This window comes from Chiloscyllium punctatum, chromosome 1 (genome assembly GCF_047496795.1).
Source record: "Chiloscyllium punctatum isolate Juve2018m chromosome 1, sChiPun1.3, whole genome shotgun sequence".
Taxonomy (NCBI): domain Eukaryota; kingdom Metazoa; phylum Chordata; class Chondrichthyes; order Orectolobiformes; family Hemiscylliidae; genus Chiloscyllium; species Chiloscyllium punctatum.
The window spans coordinates 89,467,007-89,485,787 of record NC_092739.1 but is presented as its reverse complement, the minus strand read 5'-3'; the positions used below and the strand labels follow the sequence as shown (position 1 = coordinate 89,485,787).

At 39.9% G+C, this 18,781-nt stretch overlaps 1 protein-coding gene across 1 annotated transcript in view; it reads left to right on the top strand.

Annotated features, from left to right (window-relative positions):
• LOC140477145 (cytochrome P450 4V2-like) overlaps positions 1 to 18,781 on the top strand; it is a 58,324-nt gene that overhangs the window by 14,305 nt on the left and 25,238 nt on the right. Inside the window, exons 3-7 of the mRNA XM_072570514.1 lie at positions 4,828 to 4,913; positions 9,433 to 9,623; positions 12,899 to 12,968; positions 14,414 to 14,540; positions 16,298 to 16,492. Coding sequence (XP_072426615.1) covers positions 4,828 to 4,913; positions 9,433 to 9,623; positions 12,899 to 12,968; positions 14,414 to 14,540; positions 16,298 to 16,492 — 669 coding nt within the window. The remainder of the gene's footprint in view (positions 1 to 4,827; positions 4,914 to 9,432; positions 9,624 to 12,898; positions 12,969 to 14,413; positions 14,541 to 16,297; positions 16,493 to 18,781) is intronic.

Below are 18,781 nucleotides of genomic sequence, written 5' to 3'. Positions count from 1 at the left end.
TGGGTTTTGAATTTCACATTCCTGTCTCTCCTCACTCACCTTGTGAATTTTTAACAAAAAGGTGGACAGAGTTTTGTTTGGCAGAGGAATCAATAACTCTGCCTTCATCACCTTCTTGATGTAGTATGTTCCAAAGTGTCTCAGTCCCCAGGGGAAAAAAAAACTCCTCATCTTTGTCCACAAATGTGACCTCTAACTTAATGTTCCTGACTTTTGGATTGACCCACAAGAGGAAACATCCATGTCTACCTTGTTGAGACTATTAAGTCACCTCTCACTCTTCTAAGCTGCAGTGGAAACAAGCCAGTCTCTCTGACTAATCCTGTGTAAGACAACCCAGTTATCAGTTTAGTAAACCACCTCCTGGTACACTTCCTTTTAAGTAAGGATATCAAATCTGCAAACAGTAATCAGGTGTGGTCTTACTAATGTCCTGCATAACTGGGATATAACAAGCTTTTATATTCAATTTCACTTGGCGATTAAGCGATAGCATCTTATTAGCCTTCTTGGTTACTTGCATTTTAACCTTTTGTAACTAATGGTTTGCAACAACACTCTAAGCTCAATGCCATCTTGGGCAATGCAGCCCCCTTGATCAGCAATTCATCCACTGTCATGATCGTTCTCTCCATCATAGCATGCTATGGCATCAGTGTGCAGCATCTATAAGATGCATTGCAATACACTTGCAACAGCTCTTCCAAACTTAAAAATGTAAGACCAAGGATAATTGAAAAATGCGCAAGTCACTAGAATATAGAACAGCACAGCACAGGCCCTTCGGCCCATGATGTTGTGCCGAGCATTGATCTTAATCTACACACCCCTCAATTTACTGCCATCCACGTGTTTGTCCAGCAGTTGCTTAAATGTCCCTAATGACTCTGACTCTACTACCATTGCCGGCAGTGAATTCCAAGCACCCACCACACTGTGTAAAGAATCTACCTCTGATATCTTCCCCTATACCTTCCTTCAATCACCTTTAAAATTATGACCCCTCGCCATTTCTGCCCTGGAGTAAAGTCGCTGGCTATCAACTCTATCTATGCCTCTCATTACCTTTTGTACACCTGTATCAAGTCACTTTTTTTTCTCCTTCTCTCTAGTGTAAAAAGCCCTAGCTCACTCCACCTCTCTTCATAAGATAAACCCTCTAATCCAGGCAGCATCCCAGTAAATTTCTTCTGCACTCTTTCTAAAGCATCTACATCCTTCCCATAATGAGGCGACCAGAACTGGACACAATATAGAGCTGCGGCAAAACCTCATGGTTCTTAAGCTCAATCCCCCCATTAACGAAAGCCAGAACACTGTCTGCCACTTAACAACCCTACCAATGTGGGGGCAACTTAGAGGGATTTATGTACATGGACCCCAAAATCCCATTGTTCCTCCACACGGCCAAGAATCTTGTCTTTTAACCCTGTATTCAGCATTCAAATTCGACCTTTCAAAATGAATCACTTCATATTTAACCAGGTTGAACTCCATCTGCCACTTTTCAGCCCAGCTCTGCACCCTGTCAATGTCATGTTGTCGTTTCAAAGACTGTTGCAGGCTGTTGATAACACCACTGACCTTCGTGTCATCGGCAAACTTACTAACCCACCCTTCCACTACTTCTTCCAAGTCATTTATATAAACTATAAAGAGCAGAGGCCCAGGAACAGATCCCTGTAGGACACCACTGGTCACCGACCTCCAGGCGGAATATCTCTCATCCACTGTCGTCTTTCGGCCAGCCAGTTCTGTGTCCCCACAGCCAAATTTCCCTGTATCCCATACCTCCTAACTTTGTGAATGAGCTTGCCATGGGGAACCTTATTAACTGCCTTACTGAAATCCATATACACCACGTCCACTGCTTGACCTTTGTCAACTTATCTCGTCACATCCTCAAGAACTCAATGAACCTGCCCCTCATAAAGCCATGCTGACTATCTTTAATCAAACTATGTTTTTCCAAATAGGCATAAATCCTATCTCTCAGAATCCTTTCCAGTTAGCTTGCTTACCACAGATGTAAGATTGACTGATCTGTAATTCCCGGGGATTTCCCCATTCTCTTCCTTGAAAAGAGGAACAACATTCACCTCCCTCCAATCATCTGGTACTACTCTCATGGGGAGTGAGGATGCAAAGATCATTGCCAGGGGTGCAGCAATCTCATTCCTCACTTCTCTTAGTAACCTTGGACATATCTGATCCAGCCCTGGGGACGTATCCCAGAATTTCCAGCACATCCACTTCCTTAATATTAATCTGTTCAAGCCTATTAACCTGGTCCACGGTATTCTCACTGTCAACAAGGACCTTCTCTCTTGAATACTGAAGCAAAAAACTCATGTAGAGCCTCCCCTATCTCTTCAGACTCCAGGCACAAGTTCCCTCACTATCCCTGATTGGGCCTACTTGCAAGTTCCCCTCCAAATGTCACACTGTTCTGTCAACTGTCATGAAAACCCATCTCTTTCACTAATGTGCCTTAGAATGAAACCATTATGCATTGCAACACTTTTTTTTAAACAAAGGCCTCCTGTTATGCCTAGTTGTTTTACTGCTTACCTTAAATCTGTGTTCATTGGTTATTGGTCTCAGCAATTCACTCTAGTCACTTAAAATCCACACGTGATTGAATATCACTCAATCATTTTTACTCTCGGAAGTGATCTTTTGGACAGGGCAAACCTTGGCAATTTTCCACCGTGTCCATCATAGCTATACTGGAACAGCTTGGCCTGAGGCCAGGATCTTGTCTTCTGCCAAGACTCTCTCTTTAACACATTCTTGTCAAGGCCTGTGCTTTAGCTAATACTTGATATCATGTGGTGCGTATTGAGTTGGTTGAAGACTGCCTTTTGTGATGGTTGAAGGAGATTGAGATAGATCTTCTGGCTGATGGATACAAATGGCTCAAATTTGCTGCTTCTGATTATGTTGGATTCTGTTGTAATTGAGGCTGTGGACATTCGAGGAATCTAGGCCCTCCTCAACCAATCAATTGTCCAGTTAGTTCTACCCACTTCCTTAACAGGAAGTGAGAGGGCTGCATAGCTTTGAACTGGTCTGTCACTTGAAGAATGACTTAGCTCTGTTTATGGCATGTAACTAGATTTGTTTGAACGTATCCTGTTTAATGCAGTGATAATGCTAGAAAACATGGGGAGAGAATGTTATCAGTGTGGCAAATGGATTAGATGGCAGCATTTTCCTGTCAATATTGTCCTGGACTGACGCATCAACAACAGGTAGGTCAGTGAGATTGTGTATCCTCAGCTCCTGTTGAGATCCATTCTGGAAGCTTGGTCTTTCAGGCTTTGGCCAGCTCAGTCAGCATTTGTGAGATTGAGCCAGTTTTGGTGATTTGGGCATTACTGCCTCCCATCCAGAAAACATTCTGTGGTTTTATTGCTCTCACTGGGTCTTCCCAATAACGTTCAACACTGTTGAGAACTTCTTTGTCAATTAGAGTCATATAGCATGGAAACGCACCCTTTGGGACAAGTCATCTATTCTGTCCAGATTTCCTAAATTGAACTAGTCCCATTTGCCTGCCTTTAGCCCATATCCCTCTACAACTTTTTCCTATCCCTTTTAACTATCCAAAAGTCTTTTAAATGTTGTGTTTGTACCAGCCTCTGGAAGCTCATTCCATATCCACAGCTCTCTGTGAGAAAATGTTGCCCTCCGGTCCCTTTTGAATCTCTTCCCCCTCACCTTAATCCTATGCCCTCTAGTTTCCTATACCTGGGGAAGAGACCTTGGATATTCACCTTACCTGTGATCCTCATGACCTTAAACCTCTATAAGGTGACCCCTCAGTCTCAGCTCCAAGGGAAACCAGTCCCAGACTACCAATCTCTGCTTATAACTAAAACCCTCCTAGTTTTGGATCATCCTTGTAAATCTTTTTTTCATGTTCTTTCCATTTAGTAACATCCTCTGTACAGCAGGGTGACCAGTATTATATGCCATTCTCCAAATGTGGCCTTATCAATGTCTTGTACAGCCGTAATGTGATGTCCCAACTCCTGTATTCATTGAACTGACCAATAAAGGCAAGCATGCCAAACATTGCCTTACTATCCTGTTTACCTGTGATGCCACTTTCAAGGAACTATGTACCTGCATCCCTAGGTCTCTTTGTTCAACAAAACACCCCAGAGCCCTACCATTAACTGTATAAGTCCTACTAAAACTCAAAACCTCACCATTTATCTGAATTAAACTCCATCTGTCATTCCTCAGTCTATTGGCCTAGTTGATCAAGATACCATTGTACTCTTTGCTGGTATAGTGGACAGCAAAGGTGATTATCAATGTTGATATCATCTGCAAACTTACTGACCATGCCTCCAATATTCTTATCAAAATCGTTTCTATAACTTCTGAACAACAGTGGACCCAGCACCAATTCTTGCTGGTCACAGGCCTCCAGTCTGAACAACAACCCTCTACCGCCACCCTCTCTCTCTTACTGTCCAGCCAATTTTGAGTCTAGTTGGCTAGTTCTCTCTGGATTCCATACGATCTAACTTTACTAACTAGTGTACCATGCGGAGCCTTATTGGAAACCTCACTAAAGTTTGAGTGATGATGCTGTGCAATAGTTTGTTTTGATCAAGTTTGATCTGGGTTTCATTCTGAGTTACCCAAAGTGTAATGTTGCTAAGAACTGTTTTTTTACCTATTTTGAACTGCTGTATTAGAATATGGCAGTAGCTTATGATTTCTGTTTTATAAGCACATAGATATTTATTGAAATTCTGTTACAAATACTCTCACACTGTTCACAGTTTGTATCATCTTGTAATCCTATAGGTCATATTGAGCAGTTCCAAGCACCTTGATAAGTCCTATGCATACAAGTTTCTTCACCCCTGGCTTGGTACAGGACTATTGACAAGGTATTATTTGTTCATCCACATGTAAACTTGTCTCGAAGATTATATAATCTGAATAGTTCTCTGCAGTGTTGTTGTAGGTAACAAAGAGACCCTAATTTGTAACATCAAAATTATTATACAAGCAGCAGCTTTTTCATATTAACAACTCAACAACTGTCATCTTCTATGTAACTATGTCCTGTGACACAATAGTATAGTACTGTAGCAAGAGGGCAGCATATTACTGAAGTAAGTTTAAATTGTATTAACTGGGTAATCAGTGTTTTTGTTACCTCTCTTCTGTTTCAGTCCCTCTGTTAATCTTGATATTATTCAGTAGAAGTCAAACAGGGATCTTGTTGCTTAACATTCTATTTTGTTCTCAATGTCTCCTCTGAAGAACAACTGAGTTTTGTTGACCAGGCTGTGATATTTGTGAGGTGGGGAATTGTCCCTCAATTACTGCTCTGATAATTCATTGCAAAAAGGTTCTGCAGCTGCCTGCATTTATTCTGGCATGTCTGGCATCCTTCATAAATGTCATTAGTTTCAGTCAGACCCCATTAAATCTGACCATTTGTAGTTAAAGCTAGGTATCAGTTGTTATTTGACAAAACGTTACTATGTTTGGGATCTAACATTCAAAGAACTATTTTCACCACAACCGGGAAGTAGATTCATCCATCCCATTGAACATGCCAATTAAATTATTGCACTCCAGACTAAATAATTCCAAGATTCAATGGCTCCTTTTAATCAGATTACTTAGAGCAAGCATTTTTAAAGTGATCTCAGTTTGAATACAATACAATACAATATTTTGCTCACAAAATAACTATTTAAGTGGCACTTATGTAAATTTGGAAGCAAGTGTACCGTAGTTGTGCCTGTATCTAGAAATATGTTCTATTCCTTTTCACCTTGTGTAGGAACATGGCAATACAGCAGATGAGAATTTAAGTTGGAGTTTTCCGAAGGGTTGAAATGGACTCTGTGACAGCTGAGTATGCGTTGGAGAAAGTGAATTTAAATCTGATTTCTCACAATATGGAAACATTTTAGCAACTTGTCATTTTGATTCCCTGGGAATTAATACAATTAATAATTATGCAACCAGAAGAGTTCGGTGTGCCTGTCTTCTCACTGAATACAGATACAGTCTGGAGTTTGAATTTGTAAAACGGCTGCGATCAATTCAGTTTCCTGTTCCTAATCTCTGCTGGTTTGTTTTTGAAGTTAATGAAACTCGGAAGAAAGTAATATCCATTAATTAAATGTGTATTGTATGGTTCACACTTTACACAAAGTATCTTGCCATGAAGTAAATGTAGTTTGGAACTGAGATTGATTATTAAGGCCCCTCTTCAAACAACTGTGGAGTTCATTGATCGACCTGCTTTTCTTGTATTAAAAATTAAATATTTACTTCCTTAACACTCACACATCTGTTTGCACAAGTACAAAGTGTCAGCAAAACTGGATTCATTTTATTGGTTTGATTCTTTTAAATTATATATGGTATAATGTCGTAAATTGCTGTGTTGCATAATTACGAGCTAAATTGAGCTGAAAGTTCACCTTTTTTTATTAATTAACAAACATACCAAAGATAATGCAATGTGTGTGTCTCTATTAATTGCCATGTTTAATAACAGCTTTCTCCATCTGAGGGCCTTCCTTTTATGCTATAGTGTGGGAATCTTTCCCATTCAGGTTAAATTATCCATGTTGCTTTTTATTCATTTTATGGCATGTGGGTGACACTAACAAGGCCAGATTTTATAGCTCATTCCCAATTGCTGTTAAGGAGGTGGTGTAAGTTACTGCCTTAAATACAACTGAGGAGCTTCAGACACAAGTTATAGGTCAGCCATGTTGTTGTTCTGGAGTCAGGTGTTGTGTAAGGATGATGGACTATCTTTCTTTAAATGAATTAACCTTATGGTCAGCATTACTGATACTTTTTTTAAAAATTCCACAGTTCCATGATTAGAACTTGTCTTATCTTTACTTCAGACCTTTCTTGATGTCTGGATCAGCAGCTGTACACCACTAAACCTCTATTTTAATTTGGTGTAATTATAGAAATGAGGCAGGTTTGACAGCACAGTATCCGGGATTGAAGGCTAAGGGGGTTGCAAATAAGTTGAGAATCCATCTGCACGTGCTTCCAACATGTGCCAATGGCAGCCAAGAAGAGCCAGAGAGATTTCTAATTGGCCATTTGTTTGAAAGGAATTTGCAGCCTCTGCAATGTGCATGCCACATCATCAGAGTCTTCCTGAATAGACTTTATCATGCCACACTAAAAAAATGGTTACTTAAGTTTTTGATACCAATATCAAACTTATATCTGAGCATGCACGAAATAGTAGATTAATGTGGTGAGACAACATATTGTAATACCATTTCGCTGATAAGATGAAGGAAAGTGTCAAATTCCAACTATGTTGTTCAATTCAATTGGTTTTATTCTTGAAAAGAAATGAATTGAAAAAGATTGAAACAGTTGATTGAGTTTATATTTCCTTGAAAGGAGAAGTAATAGAAGGATTGCTGGGAAAGAATAGGCGATAGAGGTGAAACTTAACTGGATTAACCAGGCAAATACTATAACTGAAGGAGTTGGTCAAAGGCTGGGTATTTAGTGGTGAGTTAAGTAATTGCTGACTTCCTAGAGCCTTTTCACCATCTCTGGGGCACAAATTCAAGTGATTTGTCTGAATAAGTGCACCACACTTTAAGCTCAAGAGTTTGATTGCTATTTATCCACCATTTTACACATTCAGGTCCTCCACCACCACTGTGTTGTGGCAACAGTGTATCCCAATGACAGACTCACTAGGCCTTCTTTGACAATACCTTTTTAAAGCTATAATCTTTATTACTTGGATGATGAGGGCAGGAGAATTCCAAACTTCCAAATTCCTCACTGAGTCTCACTCTATTCTAATTTGTAACTATATTGCTGTTCCATCACCATTTCTATATTAACATCATGGAGCTCTGCCTCCCTAACAGCAAGGAGGATACTTGAGAACTAGGAACAGGCCATTGAGCCCCTCAAACCTGCTCTGCCATTCAATAAGATCAAGGCTAAGCACATAAGGGGAGGTAATGCCTCTCGGTATAATCACTAGGCTATTAATTCAGGTCATGTCCTGAGGATTCAAGTCATGATTCAAATCCTGCCCTGCCAGAAATTAGAATGTGACTTCCACAAAAACTTAGCATGAAAGTACTGTCGATTGTTAAGGGAAAAAATCCACCTTGCTAACTCATTTCCTTTAGGAAAGGAAATCAGTACTTACTTAGTCTGGCCTATGTGTGAAGCAGACCCACAGCAATATGACTGACTCTTCTTCGAGTTTGAATTAGAGTTGCTGCTAGAACAGTGTCTATTAATTATTGTTCTTTTATTACACTGGAATTTGCATGTTTTGCTCTTCTCATGCACTTTATGTTGCTCTTTGTATGTTCATGTAGTTTGTGCTGTCCATGAGCACCTCTGTCCTGGAGGAACACTGTCTCATTTTTACTGTCTCAGTTGCATATGGTAGAAATGACAAATAAGTTACTCTCTACTCTAACTGCCTTCTGGCCAGTTGGGGATGGGCAGTAAATTCTGGCCGAGCCAGCAAATCCACATCTCTGTACAGAGGAACCTCAATTATCTGAACGATATGGGCAGGCATTGTTTCATTCGGATAATCAGTTTTATCTTAAACAAGGGGAAACCATTCAGTTCTAATGCTGTGCACTACTAGAGAATTTGTTTAAATCTATAATTTTAATGTATTGAGTGCAAGAGGGCATATCTCACACGATAAACAAAATTAATCTATTATAACACGAGAAAATGTTTTAAAAATGCAGCAGTAGTTAGCATACAAGGAGTGGTGAAGACAACATTAAACAAGCTCCCAAACAGCTTCTATGATCGCAAGAGCATTTGTCAGTTTCCAACAACTCCGTCTCGCGATAGAAAGACAAAAGCACCACCTCACACATGCGTTTACGTTCTCAGCCATTTTTTTTCATGAACGGCCCGGTAAAGTGACGGGCATACTGTAAAACACTTTTGCAAAGGGCTCTGTAACAACCCTTATATAAAAAAATTCCAGTCGCTGGTGCTTGAGCTGCTTGTGGTTATTTGTCTTTGCCAGCATTTTCACATGTTCTTCAGTACAGGTAAATCGATTACACTTAGCTATTTGACACAATGTTTTTGTGGGACGCAACATTTTTGTGGGACCATGAAATCTTTGGATAATCCGAAATTCGCATAATCGAGGTTTCTCTGTAAATGAATTTAAAAAACATTTAAGTTCTTGATTAACCTTCAATATTCTGCTTTAAATAATCACCCTGGCCAATACGTAAGTTTGAGGAGCAGCAGATACTTGGAATTAATATTTTTTAATCACAGTTTATGATCTGAGATTGGTATTGACCCTTTACAGGTGCTTTATTAAAATGCATTGAAGTAATGTTATCAAAAATGTAGAACTAACACTCTCCTCTTTGCTTTGCTTTGCAGCACAGGAAATAAATGGCGTGCAAGGAGGAAGTTAATAACCCCAACATTTCATTTCACAATTCTGATGGAATTTCTGGAGGTTATGAATGAACAGGCCAGTATATTACTGGAAAAATGGGAGAAGAAAGTGGGAAAGGGACCTTTTAACTGCTTCAGTGATGTCACTCTTTGTGCTTTGGACATCATTTGTGGTGAGTTTGCACAGATTGTTAAAATGGGAGCAGATATAAAAAGGGTCAGAGTTAACAGCTCAGCAGAAGAGTATGTAGTCTATTGTCTATGCTGCTGCTTTACTAGGGCAATTTAAAATGGTGCCTTTTCCCTCCATATCAATGTATCTTGTTTTAAATATCCTTTTTTTTCTTTTTAAAAGATGATGCAGTGGTCTCTGCTTCAAGCATTCACAGTTGAATTGAATTGAATTTATTGTCACGTGTACTGAGGCACAATGAAAAGCTTTGCAACTGCTGTATGAAATTTTTTTTCCCAGTATACTTTTCTAGTGCTTTAGCAATAACTTTTAAATTGATAGCTACTGATGAATCATATTCAAGGATTTTTTTTGCCTATTCTTTTAAAGTCCTTAAGGATTTTACAATTCCATGTCCTTATCATCATCTCTGTTTGTGTAGGAATATATTGTTTTATATACCTAAAACTTCCCTTCCTTGACATCTTAAAAAGGTAGCATCAGACAGTACAGAATATGCCCTTTTGACCCATCATGTCAGTACCACCAAAAGTATATTGCTACCTGTACTAATCCCACTTTCCAGCAGTAACTTGGAATGTTTTGATGCTTCAAGTGCTAATTCAAGTACCTGTTTAAAGGTTCAGGTTTCCTTCCTTATCTTCCTAGGCAGTGCATTCGAGGATTGGATGACTGCTAATGTAGCACAGCAAAGATTTTATTAACTGTCACCTATAGGAATGTGCCAGTTGACCAAATATCCTGGTTGATCGAGAGATCCACGTAATCAATGTTAAAACACGCGCTAAGTAATAGAAGTGCAATACAAGTTGTACTTTATTTCCAGCATAAATCACTTAAATAGTAATGTAACTTTGCCTTAAATAAAATTTACCAGCAGAGAGCCTTCTCAGTCATGCTCTCAGCTGACTATTGTCTTTGTGATCTCCGAGCAAACCTCTGGTATTTCAAATATATAATATTTGCTGGTTTATAGAGATCACAGGTTCATAAGATACTGGTTAAAACAAAGTTTTGCTGTATCTTTATTTAAAACCAGCAGAAAAAAAGGATAAGTCTAGACATGTTAGCTTAATATCTGTTATTGAGGAAAATGTTTGAGTCTTTTAATAGACCTAGTAGCAGAGCATTTAGAAATACATAACTTAATTAATCAGAGTCCATATGACTTCACAAAGGGGAAATTATGCTTAACAAATTTATTGGAATTCTTTATGATTTTCTCAAACTGGGTAGCTAAAGAGAATGCTGTGGATATCATTTATTTGGATTTTCATTTGATAAAGTACCACGCAATAGACTACTTAAGAGCCCATTGTTTTAGAGGTAGTATATTATCATAGATGGAATATTGGCTAACAGAACACAGTTGGGATGGGGTGGGGGGTGGTCACTTTCAAGATGGCCACCTGTAACTAGAGGAGTGCCACAGGTATCCGTGCTGGAGCTACAGTTATTTACCTTATATATTACTGACTTGAATGAGGAAAATGGATTTGCTGTAACTAGTTTGCAGGTGACACGAAAACAAGTTGGAAGGCAATTAATGAAGATGACCAAGTTTCGAGGGGGATGTAGACTAGTTACATGAATGGGCAAAAACTTGGCACGCGGATTATAATGTTGGAAAATGTGTGGCTATGCACTTTAGCAGGAGGAATAGAGGAACTGAGCATTATTTAAATGGAGAGAGACTGCAGAAAACTACATCACAGAAGGATTTGGAAGTCCACGTGCGTGAATCACAGTACGAGTTCTGAAGGTAATATGGAAGCAAAGGGAATAGAGTTTAAAGGTAGAGAAGTCTTGCTAAAACTATACAGTTTGGGTCCTTTGTCTATGAAAAGATATACTGGCAATGGGGGCAGTCCAAAGGAGGTTCACTAGATGGTGTCTGGGCATGGAAGGATTTTCTTGAAAGATTGAGTTGGTTGGATTTGTGCTCATTGAAACTTAGAGAGACGACCTTCTTGAAACATACAAGATTCTCAGGGGATTTGATAAGTTAGATGTGGAAATGTTGTTTCCCCTTTATTGGAGAGTTTAGGACCAAAGAGCATAATTACTTTCAATTTCTTAAGTCCAACATAAGAAGGAGTTTCTTCTGAGGGTATTGAATCTGTGGAATTCTTTACTGCAGTGGGCTTTAGTGGCTGACTCATTTAAGTATATTCAAGGCTGTGATAAACCTCATTGATTAGTGGAGCAAACCATTAAATGAGCTTTCTCTGCTCCTACATCTTATCGTCTTGCTAGAACAGCTCCGGACATACTTTTAAATGCTATATACTACATTAACAAAAAGTTTTATAGATAATCACACTGACAATGTACTTTGAGGAATAATGTAACTTACTCACTGTTACTTGTAGCTACACCTCAACCTCATGACTGTGTCATATAGTTCATATTTTTGCAGATGCTCCTTCATGTGTGCTCAGAGTAATGTGTAAATTATTGAGTCAGTGCATTGAACACTAAATATTGCCAAAACCACTATTTGTGGGGGATTTGGGGGCAGATCTTCGGGGCAACAGACTCTCTGCTCCCACCAGAGAGGGAGCTCCCCAAATAAAATTCGTATCAACCACTTGAAAAGCTCGTCAGCAAATTAGAAGTCTTCATACTGAAGTCTTGTAGTGCCAGTAGCTGTTGGCCCATCTGAGGGTGGTAGCTATGAGCTCCGAGAAGACCTCACTTGAGTCTCAGGGTTTGGATACTTAAATGGTGAGAAGATAAATGGTTTTCTTTCTGGTCTTGGGATGGGTTTGCAGGGAGATGGGGATCGGGGAGGAAGGAATTGGATGGCTGCAGATTGAAACAAATGGAAGATGCCCCTCCCTACTAGGCTGCCCTGTCAAACAACCGACCACTTTTCTTGCATGCTCAGAATGCAGGACATTGACCAGCAGAAAGATGAGGCCATTAACTGGTTGTTAATGGACAACTCCAGGCCCTGATTTTGGGGCTGAGTTGAAGGTTACAGAAGGGCCTTGTTTTCCAGCATTTAATTGCTTCGGTGTCTAAAAGGAATATACTATTCTGCCAGGGCAACTTGCCCAATAACTGACCTTTCTCACCACCTCTAGAGAAGGGGTAAGCCTATCCATTGTGATGATACATTTGGTTTGCTTTTGATGCTATTTGTTTTATCAGTGCTCATAAAGGTAAGCTTATTTGTAAATTCCTAATGTTAAGGTTAATTGATTTGATCAGCACAAATATCCGACTTACCTTTTGGACTTTCCATTCTAGAAACTGCTATGGATAAGGGAGTCTCTGCTCAGAATAACAGTGACTCGGAATATATTCGTGCAATTTATAAGTGAGTTCCTTGTGTTTCCTGAATAGTTTTTCTGCATTTTCTTGTAATGTTTCTAATATGAAGTAGAAGGTATTCCTTTGTGATACAATCCATTTGGGAGAATTGACTGGTGACAGGATAAACCACAAATTCCTGTCATTCGTGTTAGTTAATAAAATTTTTAAATCACTTTTAACTTAAGCTTTCGAAGTTTCCAACTTAAGTGACAGTTTGAGACCAAAATTCCTCATCCCAGGTTAAGAAGAAAATGAAGAATAAGGTGTCAGGCATTGGTGGTTAGTACAGTGTCGATGGCGAAATTTGTTGCTACTTTTCCTTTCTATCCTCCACAGTTATTAGCTGTTAATACACCAGACTCTTTCAGGAAACACCAATTTTGAACTCCCTACTGCCATACCAAAAGCAGTTAAATTGTCTGGTGACTTTCCCATCAAATTGTTTGCCTTACCTCTGGGTTTGCAAACTGGAATGCAGTGCATGTGAAGGAAAACAAAATGAACCTTGCACAATACTGAAGGAGAAGTCTGTATCACCAAACATGATGTACATTGAGGAGAACAGAGTCCGGTGACGTCAGGCCAAGTGAGTGCAGTGCAAAGCCGATGCCTCCATCCTTCACTCCGACAGTGACTTTTTAGTGTGATGTTCTCAATCAATTATGCAAACTGAGACCTGGCCTAATCTCATATGAGACAATGTCGAACTAGGTTATGAGATGTCTTCCATGTAGTTATTGCAATTATTCTCCATTCCTGTTAGGTGGCAGGCTGCCTTCTTGACCACTTGCTGTCTGTGATATTCAAACAATGGTGTTAAGTAGGTAATATCGGGATTTTCACCCAGTATCTATTAAAGAAAATGCAGTGTGTTGTACTATCTGACTTGAAGAAATGATAGAGTTCTCACGACTTTGCTAGTTGTGATGGAGGTTTTTGAAGATGGGATCTAAGCAAGCATGGTGAGTTGCACCATGTTATAGTGCATACTGTAGCCAAAGTAATGAAGAGTGTGGCAATAATCTTCCTTGCGATTGGAGGTGGGCAGAAGGAGGTTATTAAGCAAGCTGGCTGTTCTGTCTTGGATGCATTTTGATTTTTTTTTTGTTAACTGTGACCACTGCAGCCATTCAGGTGGATTTTCCAAGAGAGAACTTTGCCCTTTAAAGGGCAATGAAGCCTGGAGAAGATGGGTGAGACGAACACTGAACCCTTACCCTGTAGCTGTAGCCACCGTGTTAGTGATTTGGAGAGGCTTTTGCTCTGCACTAATGTTGCTCAATTGAAGCTGTGTTTGTGTCAAAGATGAGCATTGCCCAGTGCCCAAATGCTTCTCAGCTGAGCTTGAATGTTGTTCAAATTGTTTGTAAAACAAACTGTCTCATTTCATGTTGTGAAGAGAGGATCTTGAATAAACTGTAGTGAGTAAGATAATTTCTCTTTGCTTAGGATGAGTGATTTGATCCACCGCAGACAGAAAATGCCTTGGTTTTGGCCTGACTTCCTGTACAACATGTTCGGTGAAGGAAAGGAACATGACAAAGCTCTCAAAATTCTGCATGCCTTCACTGAAAAGGTAGACTGATGGTCAAACTGTTTTGCTTTAAAAGAAATTATACAAAATGTTGAAAACCAGCAAGTGAGAGAGTATCTGTGGAAAGGGCAAAGGTTGTAACATAGAGTCTAAAGGCTGAAGTATATTACGGGTAAGGACAAGTTAGGTAATTGCTGGTCTGTAATATATTTCAGTTTTAATAATGGGTTTGCTCTGCTCAAGTCCTAAAGGACATTGCTACTTGACTGGTCTACAGCAGGTGGTGAAGGAACCAACATGAGAGAAAAGCACACAAGCAGACCTCGCTAACTGCTGACTTTGCTACCTGGGGATCCATGTACTGTTGAGGTCAGCCCTGACTCCATCTTTCTTTTATTCCCCCCATTGTCCTCAGTAAACCAGTTGTACAGTCCTTTTACAGCAGATTTTGTTGCTTGTGGGAAGTCTGTGTGTATTAGACACCCCAACCGCATGATGGCTCAGAGGTTAGCATGCTGCTTCACAGCGCCAGGGATCCGGGTTCAATTCCAGCCTTGGGCATCTGTGCAAACTCCACACAGACGTTCTCCCCATGTCTGCGTGGCTTTCCTCCGGGTGCTCCGGTTTCCTCCCACGGTCCAAAGATGTGCAGGTTAGGGGAATTGGCCGTGCCAAATTACCTGTAGTGTTCGGGAACGTGTACGCTAGGTGCATTAGTTAGGGGAAATAAATAGAGTAATCGTTATAGAGGAATGGTTCTGGGTGGGATATTCTTCAGAGGGTCAGTGTGGGCTTGTAGCCAAATGGCTTGTTTTCACACTGCAGGGATTCTAATTAAATTAAACCCACCCTCCCCAATCTGCTGCAGATGGATCTATCCATGACAGTAATACTAGGAGCAACCACTTCACATTTTGAGATGCCTATTGTCGTCTTCTGTGGCACTACCACTGCCCTGAATTAAATAGATTTCAGTCAGATCCCTGACTGCAAGACTGGACACTGCTGCTTGGACAAGCATTTAATGCCCGTCTCTAATTTCTCCTGAAGCTAACAGAGAGCCAGCAATGTTTGAGTTAAATGTTGCATGAAATAAGTGTGATATCTGTAAGAAGTGCACACTGTAACAAGACAGCATTGTGTGAATTGCTCACATTGCTATCCTGAGCTGTTGCTGTCGATAACTCTAAAGTTTGTCAAGAATGAAGTGTTTGTGTTTTCAATGAGTGGATTGTTCTGACAGCAGTACAGAATGGGCTCTGGATCTGTGTGTGTGGATTGTCTGGTCCTGTATTTTCAAGTTTGTATGTGGGGCCGAGTAGAACAGGGAGACAGTCAAAATGGCCAAGTGCCTCCTGAGAGGGATCTGACATTGCTGGTTGAAGAATGCTGGGATCTGCAGACTTAGTCAATAAATTACCTGGGTGTCTAATAGCTGCTAGCAGAGCAACAGAAAAACAGTCCAAGTCCAGGGTTGAGACAACTACAGTTCTAATCTATTCTAATCACTTGGTAAAGGGCGAGAGTGAGGACTGCAGATGCTGGAGATTAGAGTCAAGATTAGATTGGTGCTGAAAAACCACAGCAGGTCAGGCAGCATCCAAAGAGCAGGAAAACCGATGTTTCGGGCAAAGGCCCTTCATCAGGAAGGGCTTTTGCCTGAAACGTCGATTTTCTTATTTATTTTTTTACTTTTCCTGCTCCTTGGATGCTGCCTGACCTGCTGTGCTTTTCCAGCACCACTCTAATCTAATCACTTGGTAAGTCTAATTTTGAAAGAATTCATTTGCTTTTATTAGGTGATTATGGAGCGGTCTCGTAAAATGGAAACCTCTGAAGAATGTAGTCATTCTGATTCTGATTCAGATTCTGAATCACGGAGGAAGAAGAAGCGTAAAGCATTTCTTGACCTGATTCTCAGCGCAACGGATGAAGATGGAAAGAGACTGAGTCAGCAGGACATTCGGGAAGAAGTGGACACATTCATGTTTGAGGTGAGATAATAATCAGAGTAGTACGCAGAAGTTTTATATTTCCGCTGAATCATAGGATCAAATAATCATTGTAAAAGGTTGAAATTATTGTTAGCTCGTGAGCCATTAAAATATATGGATGGTATTAGATTACATTACAGTGTGGAAACAGGCCCTTCGGGCTAACAAGTCCACACCGACCCGCCGAAGCACAAACCACCCATACCCCTACATTTACCCCTTACCTAACACTACAGGCAATTTGGCATGGCCAATTCACCTGGCTTGCACATCTTTGGACTGGGGGAGGAAACTGGAGCACCCGGAGGAAACCCACGCAGACACTGGGAGAACGTGCAAACTCCACACAGACTGTCACCTGAGGCGGGAATTGAACCCAGGTCTCTGGCGCTGTGAGGCAGCAGTGCTAACCACTGTGCCACTGTGCCGCCTACAAATTGCGGTGTAAAACTAAATATGACAGGATGGTTTGTGCCTCTGTTGAATTAGTGAATGATGTCATTTAATTTATCTGGCTTGCTTGGCGATTTCAGAGTTAAGAGTTGGGCACATTGCTGTGTTTCACGTGCTGGGCCATTCTAAGTAAGGATGGCAAATTTCCTTCCCTAAAATTAGCCAGTTGTGTATTTATGACAACCAACAAGAGTTACGTTGTCACCATTAGACTAGCTTGTGATTCTAGATCTTACTGAATTCACATTTCTCTGGCTACTGTGGTGGGATTTTTAATCCATGCCCCAGAGCATTAGTATGGAATTCTGCATTACTAATATACCATTGCTTTCCATGCTTTTCTGTGACCTTGATTCTTTTAAAGGACAGTGTCTGAAACTGACTGATTATGCAACTTTGCCAAAATTCATTCTATAAGTAGTAGACCAATCCTAGTTAGTTCATCTGATTATTCTGAGCAGAAGAAGCACATTACTTTGGTAAATGTGGGCTCAGGTGGAGGTTGGGTGTTGAAGGAGACCCCTAACCTGGCAACCCTGATTTGTATTAATGTCTTTATTTCATCTTTAGTTTGTGTGTATGTGTCTGTCCCTCATTCTCAGATAACTACAAATCTGTTGCTTTTTATTAACACAAAATACGGATGAAACCAGGTGGAGGCTTTTAGCTTGTTGTTAGAATTCAACACACTTGGATTTTTCTCAAAAGAATTCTATTCAGGAAGAGGAAAGCCATGCTGTCTCTCTCTGTTTCCCTATCTCTAATTGTATATGTTCTTTCATTTCTATATTATATCCCTCTAAATGCAAGCAATTAGAATGTTTGCAATTACTAGTAATTTTAAAACTTTCGCTAATAATTAGCAGCTTTCAATGTTGAACTTTTTAAAAATAGATCTCCAAATTAAAATGAAGCCAAAAAAAAGTCAAGATATAAATTGAGATTCAGGGATGCAAAAGAGGCAGCAGCTGATTGGATATCCATTAAGTGTTCCGAAATGTTTTCTTTCCAAAGTACTTCAGCATCAATTGGTCACATGACAAGCAGTGGAACAAACTTGAATATTTGTTCTGAATTAAAACAATTACATGTCCTTCTCTTATTGATGGTCTAAAGGTCATCTGTTAAAGCATTTAGTAATTACAACAGAGTGCTATTGTAGACATGGTCTAAATTAAATTAGAATGGTTTCAGTTGGATTAAAGAAAATGGACTAGAAGTAATCCATTTTGCCATTATTTTACAACAGCAGTTGCAAAGTTACTTTGGAGTGGCCTAGTGTTGGAAATATGCAGAAGATCAAGTGACCTCTTTTAGACAGAGAATTTTCAAGTTGACCACTTTTCATCATAATCCAAAAATTATAATTAAGAAAACCTTGGTTTAAATTCTAATTCAAAACAAGCCATATTGCAGTTTCACAAGAACTTGTATAGTTTTGTGTTTGGTTATGTGGCAGCATTGATTAACACTATGATATAGTGACCAAGAGAAAGTGAGAACTGCAAATGCTAGAGATCAGAATCGAAAAGTGTGGTCCTGGAAAAGTACAGCAGGTCAGGCAGCATCCAAGGAGCAGGAGAGCCCACTTTTTTGGCATAAGCCCTTCATCATACCTGATGAAGGGCTTATGCCCAAAACGTCAACTTTCCTGGCTGCTTGGATGTTGCCTGACCTGCTGTGCTTTTCCAACATCACACTTTTTGACACTGTGGGATAGTGATAATGTTACCGGACTAGTCCTGAAATTCAGGCTAATGTCCAAGGGACATGGGCTGATGGAATTAAAATTCAGTTAATAAAGTTGGACTTAAAAGCTAGTCTTGGCAATATGAC